Source organism: Wasmannia auropunctata, unplaced genomic scaffold (assembly GCF_000956235.1).
Source record: "Wasmannia auropunctata unplaced genomic scaffold, wasmannia.A_1.0 LD333696.1, whole genome shotgun sequence".
In the NCBI taxonomy this organism is placed as follows: domain Eukaryota; kingdom Metazoa; phylum Arthropoda; class Insecta; order Hymenoptera; family Formicidae; genus Wasmannia; species Wasmannia auropunctata.
The window spans coordinates 1-9404 of NW_012029194.1; the positions used below are offsets into that span (position 1 = coordinate 1).

Sequence of the window (9404 nt, forward strand, 5' to 3'; positions counted from 1 at the left end):
TCTATGCCATAATTTTTTTGAGCAGTGTATATATATATATATATATATATATGGGCTATTCCACGTGAAACGGATCAGTCATCTCTCAGAAATTTTTTTAATTTATATTGATATATATATATATATATACATATATATATATATCAATATACCATAATATTCACTGCATAAATGTGTGTAGGCAATAACAAAATCCTTATTTCTATGAATTTTCTTGGCAAATAAACATTGCAACACTGTAATAAGGCTAGTAAGTCCCATGGCAACGCCGAATGCAGCGCGCGGCGTATCGCGGCGTTTTGCGAATAATCATTATTTTTAACAATGTTCCACCACTCCGATCGATTTGAAAAAAATATGTGTTAAAGTAGAAAATCTAGAGATGTTTTTGTGAAAATATAAAAGTGGTCACTCAAAAACATCACAAAAAAAAATTCATAAAAAATTTAAAAAATTTTTTATCAATTTTATTTTTATCATAAAAATTACAAAAAAATTTCTTAAACTTACCTAAACAATGTTCACAACATAAATTTTTTTCTTCATTATAATCGGTTCAGCCGTTTTCGAGAAAAATCACTTTTTTTATTTTGCTTTCCCTCTCCATAACTCCCAACAAAATGCAATTTTAAGGCTAATTTTTTAGAAAGTTTTATATCTCAGGGATGCCAACTAATGACACCAATTTGAGCTCGATTGGTGTGGGGGCAGATTTTGATGCTTATTCCGCTATGTCCTTTCATAATATGGTTACAGCTTTTGTTATATATATTACATATATGATATCGTTTTTTTTTAAATTAAATTTAAGATTATTTAAAGATTATAATTTTAGGATTTATAATTTACTGATATTTGAAATTACAAGGCTTAATTATTACGATTGGAAGTTATAGTTTGAGATTTAGAATTTACGAATAAAATTACAATTGAAACTTTTTATAAATTATATTACAATTGGAAGTTTCCAAATTTATAAACGGGCGAGTGGATGAGTGTATGTGCATGTGTACGTGAAAATTCGCGGATGTTACATAGTTATGATCTTATTAAATGTTGTTTATCTATTCTGCGAGCTTCTCTAGCAAAAGAGTTAAAGAGGGGAAGAAATTAAGGAAAAAAGTTACTAGGATTATATATAAGAAAGGAGAGACATGAAAATAGGGAATAGAGTCATTAGGAGCGAGCCTAATAACCACAGATTGGATCTCATTGATGTCAAAATCATCCGGATCGGTCGTGTACGTTCCGAGAGGGAAGAATTGCTGGGGAAATTGAGAAATGAAAGATTTAAACAAATCGTGTTCCCCGTAATAATAACAAAAAGAAATAATAATTTATTTCTACAAAAACGTTATCCGGTAAAGGACGCTGCAGCGTCTCTGTCAGTACAAACGTCTCTTGATCGTCATATAGCTAAAAAATATACTTGGCAAGAGCTGCTACCGCATCTCCTGATATCGGGAAGGATATCTCCTCGAGAAACTCCACACTTGCCATAGAGTTTGTTGAAGAAAAAGCCCGTATTTCAGAGTTCTCAGAACCTAATTTTACGGTTAAAATGAGACAAGCGGGAGAAGAGACGCGAAGTTCCTCTGGAAGAGGACTTACGAGTAAATCAGATATGGAAGGAAATGAGAGTGCCGGTGACAGGGTTTGCAAAAGAGTTTTCGGAAATATCCAATATGTCAAGACAGAAGAAACAAAGGAAGAGGAAGGGGGGACTTGTTTGAATCCCGGGGAAGGAGCAGGGGAAGTTAGGAGGCGCTGATGAAGATGAACCTGAAGAGTCCGCGAGCTCCAGATTCTCCGCTGAACGCTCCAAACTGTCTAGCCATTCCCGGTAGGCCTCATCTAAAATCCTGCAAGCCTCTCTATTCCGACGATGTCGAAGTCTCTTTGCGGCGCATCAGGATCGAGCAACAGTAAGAATCGGTCTGTCACTCACTGAGGCCGAGAAGAACTAGAGAAAGAAATTTCAAAAAGAAATCTTGAAATCACCAAGCATCTCGATGAATTCATTACCGGAAAAAAAGAAAGAAATTTACTTCAGTTGATTCGGATCTTGAGTGCTGGTGGTTAATCCGGGGTGATGATACTGGGCCTTTGTCTGGCTGATGATGTTCAGCTTGATGATTCACAAGACATTATACTGAACTCGCGAACTTGGATGTTGACTATTACTGACTTCAATAAGCTCAAACAGCTTATAATTACGTGCAGAGCACTATGCAGAAGGATTACGACGAGAAGTCTCGCGATGTCGCGGTTTATAGGAAATTTCACGTGATGTAGAATGTGTCAACTTGAAGGAGTTGAGATTTGATTGACAGAGTCTCTTGGACGAGGTACTCTTAGTTTCTCTAATTTCAGTTATTCAATACGACCAATACTATTAGAGGATTTAACTTAAATTCACTCTGTCCGTCTTACAATTGCTAAATTTTACAATTATTCATTCATCTTTGATGGTTTATCAATTTAAATATCACACCCTTAGTTATTGAATTGTTACCCTTACCACTACAAAGGACCACCCACTAATCTTATGGAAAAGTGACCGCCGTCAAAATAACCTGTGTGAAAGTATACTTTATGAGGTACTGATCAAAAGTCTCAATGGCGTCAATCTCCTAAAAACCGCTAGTTTTTACACTGTCAGCTCATAAAAACTGCTTGAAATTACTTTATTTTAGAAAATTAAAAAAGTACGTTTTCTTGGACTCTCTCTCTCTCTCTCTCTGACTTTCTCTCTTTCTTTTTCTCTCTTATCTTCCTCCCTTGACAATTGTCAGATTGTCAAAATACACTTACACAATCATTTGCGAGAATATTGTTAATTAATTACAATCGGCGCGTGAACTCAGAACAATAATTGCAAAATACTTTAGATCTTTTTAGAGCCTATTTTAGGTTACTACTGTACATGCAAAACCGGAGCAAGATTGTTAGGAACTTGTGCACATATTGCGAGCGTCATTTGGTACCTAGGATATGCACGTCATCAACCAAATATTTAGTACCCAAATGATGCTTTATTGCATATTATTGACGCTGGTAATAGAGATTAGTGAATTAAAAAGAAAAAAACAATTAAAAAAAGAACAAAAAGTAAAAGTACAAAAAAACAAAAAAGTGTAAAAATAGTATTAAAAAAAAGAGATCGTACACTCACCACCTCCGCGTTTGGTTGATCTTGGGTAGTGCTGAGAGTGAGTAATGTAATTACAATTAATTACATGCATTAAATAATACAGAAGTCTATGAAGTTATAAGTATATTTCAATATAAGTGCGAGAAGCATGACTTTATCAATGAGTGTGGTATCATTACTCGAGTCGAAAAAGATGCTTTGCACAACTAACGAAAGATATTTTATTGCAGCAAATGCATTGTGGCTTGTCACTAGTGTGAAAAAGACTCACTTTTCGTACGGTCAACAAGCACGATAAACAACATTTTTGTGCATGTATTATACATAAATACGTATACAAAAATATAATTATTGTTGGCCGGAATCTCAATTACGAAGTTTTCCGTATTACTTTCATTTTACATATAATATAGGAGACTTCTACTTATTGGGATATGTACCAAATATAGCACTTTCAATATGACAGAGAATGAGTGAGTGAGTGAGTGAGTGAGACAGAGAGAGAGAGAGAGAGAAGAGAGCAGAAAGCGTACTTTTATGATTCTCTAAAATAAAGTGATTTTAAGCAGTTATTATAAGCTGACAATGTAAAAACTAGCGGTTTTAGAAGGTTGACACCATTGAGACTTTTGATAAATATCTCATAAAGTATACTTTCGCACAGATTATTTCTGTTTTGACGGCGGCCACTTTTCCATAAGATTAATGCGTGGTCCTGTTCGATTGGTAATCCATTGGCGAGTTCAGTTCAACTATTAGAGTTTTGGAGGTATATAGTTCGTTTCTTCAAAAACAATGTTTGCTGATTTCTATTAATCGTCATCGATTTCTCTTTTATTGGTCAAACGTGAGATTTTTTGGCTCAATTCGAGGCGTAGCAGTTGAAAACAGATAAATCATACTTTTATTATTCTATTCTTAGGCTGAAAGGATATCTCGTGCCCGCGACTCTAACTCCAATTTTTCTGGACATATATTATGACTTTGTCATGACTTTATCCCCTATATGTATGGACAGTGTTTACTTATTAGTTTTCTCTGTGGAAATTTGGAGTCTTTGACACGTTTTGAAATCGAATTTTATTGTATTGAATATACGCGGTAGTAGATAAATCAATGTTTTTTAGGCTGAAAAAATATATTGTACCTTAATAAAACTTTATGGCTCCGTCATGACTCCAGCCAATATGTCTGGGCAGTATTTACTTGTTAATTTTTTCTGAAAATTTGGAATCTTGGGCACGTTTTGAAATCAAATTTTATTGCCGCAAAATGTACGTGGCAAAATACAGTTTATCTCTTTTCCGTAGAAAGATTTCTCACTTTCGATGATGTAATATTTGTTTAAAATAATTTTTCCGACAAAACTGATAACGGTAATTTGTCCGCCAATTGATGACCATTAATATTTTTCTATTCTAAGAGCTTACTCGGACGCACGTTCGCGAAACGGAGAAATCGTGCAGTTCATCGGACGAAACAACATATTGCATATTAAAATACTTTACAATAGCATTTTTCTTCTATTTTAATTGCAAAATTTTCAAAATTATGACGTGTAAAGCAATTTTTGGTAAACGAGATTGTTAAACAATATTCAACAGCTAAAAAACTAAAGAAATTATTATTTTCGTTCTCTTGTGCATTTTTTGTGAAGTTTTAATATTTTTACATTTGCTTTAAATCAAAATAAGAACAAATAAATTTATTTTATCTAGTTTACTAAATATCTAATTTACCTATAGTTCTTTATGCTTCTTTATTTAGCAATTAAATCAATACTCGAAGACTTTTATTTATTAAGATCAATTTTTTCTAGGGGTTTTGTCCTCTGATGGTTATTGTAAACCTTTTGACGAGGAAGGTACCGGTTATATGCGCAGCGATACAATTGCAGTAGTATATTTGCAAAAAGCAAAAGACGCCAAGAGAGCATATGCAACCTTCATACATGGAAAAACAAATTGTGATGGCTTTAAAGAAGAAGGTATTACCTTTCCATCGTTTGAAAAACAAAAAATGTTGTTGGAAGAATTTTATGAGGAATGTGGAATTTTACCCGATGAATTATCCTACATGGAGGCTCATGCAACTGGTACCCTTATCGGTGATCCTGTGGAAATTATGTCCATTGATCATGCTATTTGTGCTAAAAGAAACGCTCCTTTATTAGCGGGTTCGGTAAAATCAAATTTAGGACATTCCGAACCTGCCAGTGGCCTCTGTCAAATTGCAAAGGTATATTAAAATTTAACATTAAGTTTGCTTAGGTTTTGTATTTACATTTATATATGTGACAATTTATATTTTCTTACATTGTTATTAATTACAATATACAAGGTGTTTACAAAAAAGCATTCAGCATTTACATGATAGATAATACATACCATATTGACAAGTAATGTTTCTCATTAAACTGCTTTTAATTTGGCTCAAGTAGTTTCTACTTAGTATTTACAATGTAAAAACACGTAAAAAAGAAATTATGTGTTGAATGAACCAAAGTTATGGTGAATCGTATTTTTTCAATAAAAATCGAAAAGCTGTAAATTCTCATACAATTAAGTAAACACCACCAAAAAAATAATTTTTTATTAAATATATAGTATTTCATACAAATTTTATACCAAATAATGGATAAGTAAAAAATAAAATTTTATTTTATTTTATTTTCAAAACATACATCAATTTTATGTCTTTTACAAAGTCAATAAGCAATAGTTAATACATTAAGGAATCCATTGAACGTAAAAATTCAAAAAAATTTTAATAATGTCCTTTTTTACAATTGACTTTGTGGAAAACAGAAAATTGATATAGGGTTTGAAAATAAAATAAAAATATCTAATAAATATATGATTGATAATACGTTTTGCGCAAACATAAAAACACGCTAGATTGCTTATTGCGATGAATGTTATCACATGCCTCGGTGGTCTTAAGGCAGAACGGCCCATCCGGCAAACGTGGAGATCTGGGTTCGTTTCTTGGCTGAGAACATAAGATGATATTTTTTTACAATAATTTCTTTACAGATTCGGTGAGAATGGTTCGTATAGATGTAATTTAGCATTTATTGGACGTTGCAAGGGAGGGAGGTTTTTAAGTATTGGATGCTTTGAGCATCGATTTATTAGATTGCCTTCGGCAATTTAATCGTGATATTACATACTACTCGGTTTGGAGCTGCGGAAAAGCACGCAATTTGCAGTCACGTGGTGTTATATCAACCGAAAATTGTAAGATTCACACTAAAAATTATATGGAAGCACCAATATCCGCTTTGTACCGTGTTGGCGTTTTAAGTTCTCAATTGTTAGTTAACATTTCACGGTTTCTAGATACTTATTACTACTTATTATAAAAATATCTGTTTTACTTATCTATTACTTGGTATAAAATTTCTATAAAATATTAAATAAAAAAGATTGTAACTGTGCATTTCAAAACGCATCCGTCGGGAAGCTGGTCGGAAACTCTCCGCCGTAAACGACCAAATCTATGGATTCGCGTCAGATGCGTCTTTTATTTTTATCTTATTTTTTGTTAAGTACGTAAGCACTCGTCGGCCCGTGTCGGGTAAGCGTTGCCGCGACAAGCACGCGACCCGGCGAAAACTGCCGAAGAATGCCGAAATTAACCCAGTACCAAGCAGCTTATTAATACAATACTGTAACAGTATAATTATTGTAAAATCGAGATTTGATTAGAATTATTATACGTCACCGAGTGAAAACGCTACGTTCAGGATATGATCCTGATGATTATATAATAAAAAGGCAAAAATCGACAAGCAAGTTCAGATCAGATCTCTCTAAACGAGCTTACTGCGAATTTATCGTCAAACTCCGCCACACTTTTCAATCCCAAGTTCCTGAATCTCTGTGAGACGACGAGAAAAGGAGGTAAGGAGCTATTTGCTTCCGCCGATTGTTTCCGATAGTCGTACAGAGTTCGACAAATTATTATTCGTTTGTTGAACAATGTAAGGCGTTACCTACCCTTGCCGAGAGCTACCAGATAGCAACTTATCTAAAAATCATGTACGAGACTAATACATTCGTACCGGTCTTAGCGAAGATAGGGCACTACCTGTCTTTGCTGGGAGCTACTGGTCAAAGCTTGTACACTTCGTGCTGGAGAAAGACGCGACAATTTTACATTCAAAATTCAATCCTTCGAACCACCTTATAACTGTGAGTTCGGAACTTAAATCGTGCCGCATCGTCATTGCGCTCCACGCCCTGCGCCGTAAACATCACGGATAAAACACTTACATGTACGTGGTCTTTAAACCGGCCTTTTAAATCTTGCATCTAGCGAAAATACATTAAATCTCTCTTACATATTTATAGCCATCTTTTCGATGAACTTTTTTTCTGATTTTCCTATCATCTTAATTTCTTGTCTATTTATAATAAATTATTAACTGATCGGATTTATGTGACTCTGGATCTGTTATTTTGTTCCTTGGTTTCAACTGACAAGGGACTTACACAAGCTGTACAGCTACAGTGTAGAGACAATTATCCAAGTATCTTGACTCCATTTGGATCATTTTCCACCGAAAAACTAGATCGGAAATAAAATAAATATAAATAGTAAAACAAATTTTATTTTCTTTTATTTATTTTATTATTTATATTTATTTTATTTCTGGTCTAGTTTTTAGGTCGAAAGTGATCCAAAGGGAGTCAAAATGCTTGGATAATTTTCTCTATGCTGCTATTGTGCACTTTGTGTGGATTCCTTGTGTGTTTATATTGGCACGCCCAAAAATTTACAGGTCGTTTCAAGATTTTTAATAAGATTTTTGGTGGCCTTCAATCTATGGCATATATAAGGATTTACAGATTTTTCGATTTTTACTGAAAAAATACGATTCACCATAACTTTGGTTCATTCAGCACATAATTCCTTTTCTACGTGTTTCTACTAAATAAATATAAATACTAAATAAAAAACACTACAAATTGAAGGCGGTCCAATGAGAAACGTTACTTGTGAGTAAAAAACTTTAGTAAACATAAGTCGAAGATTCAATAGTTTCTGAAATATACAATTTTATACTCTAGTATTACAATTTCTACGTATCGCATGCGACGTGAAGATTTACCTTAGTGTTACTCGTAAACACCTTGTATAGGACATTATCAATTATAAATACTGTTACTGTTAAAAAGGAATAATTTCTTAAAGGTGTTATTAGCAATGGAAACTGGTGTAATTACGCCTACTATACACTTCAAACGTCCACGAAAAAAATTAACTGCTATTATTGAAGGAAGAATAAAGATTGTTACTGAACCAACAGAATGGGAAGGTGGTTATGTAGGTGTTAATTCCTTTGGATTTGGTGGAGCTAATGGACATATATTACTAAAATCAAATTCTAAACAAAAAATTAATAATGGAGTACCGAGTGACAATTTACCTAGGCTTGTAGCAGTATCCGGACGTACAGCGGAAGCAGTTCAAATTATTTTAGATGACGTAAGTTAAATATTGTAATAACGTATTTCATTTATTTTAAAAATAATTTCATTTTTACGATTAACATTTATTTTTTCTAATGTGGTAAAATAAAACGTTACAAACTAGACTTTTTTTAAAAAAACATAAAAAACGGTTGTCAAGTGTAAGGACACTCCTTGAAAAAAAAACTTGTATCCAAATATAATTAAATATAATTTTTTAAACGATAAACCTAAATAAATAATGGTATCCTTCTTTGTACTTTAATGTTAACTAACTTTACTTCAGTGATATGTATATTACTATTACCTGTATAAATGACTAGATATCAGTAAATGGCGCCAAGTTAATCTTTTGAAGCATACATTTTTTCTTACCTACGATTGACTTGAAAATTCTCGGGTACTCAGGAGTTTTCGAGGTTGCTGATTACAAATCTGAGATCAAAATTTAGAAATTTAAAATGGCGGATTCAATATGGCGGACCCGAATTAAAAAAAACAATAAAAATTTTGAAAATGTACCTGGGAGTTCTCGGAGTCGCTGATTATGAAACCGTGATCAGATTCCCGAAATTCAAGATGGCGGATCCAATATAGCGAAACTCAAATTTGAAAAACGATGCAAATGCCATGAAAATGTATTTCTGCGGATTCTCGGGGTCGCTGATTACGAATTCGTAATCAGATTCCCAAAATTTAAGATGGATCTAATATACACTGGTCCAAAAAATTAAAGGATCACCTGTTCTAGCCTCTAAAAATAGGCAAACTTC

The 9404-nt window shown here is 33.3% G+C and overlaps 1 protein-coding gene across 1 annotated transcript; it reads left to right on the plus strand.

The window, feature by feature from the left end:
* Window positions 1–4968: 4968 nt before the first annotated feature.
* Window positions 4969–8671, plus strand: LOC105459790 (fatty acid synthase-like). Its single transcript, XM_011706047.1, has 2 exons — window positions 4969–5392; window positions 8354–8671. The coding sequence occupies exons 1-2, from the start codon at window positions 5030–5032 to the stop codon at window positions 8654–8656; spliced, it is 666 nt and encodes a 221-aa protein (XP_011704349.1). The 5' UTR covers window positions 4969–5029; the 3' UTR covers window positions 8657–8671.
* Window positions 8672–9404: the final 733 nt, after the last annotated feature.

Coding starts and splice junctions, on each gene's coding strand:
- LOC105459790 (XM_011706047.1), top strand. CDS start 5,030: ATGCGCAGCGATACAATTGCAGTAGTATATTTGCAAAAAGCAAAAGAC. Junction 5,393..8,353: donor GCCTCTGTCAAATTGCAAAG/GTATATTAAAAT, acceptor AATTTCTTAAAG/GTGTTATTAGCAATGGAAAC.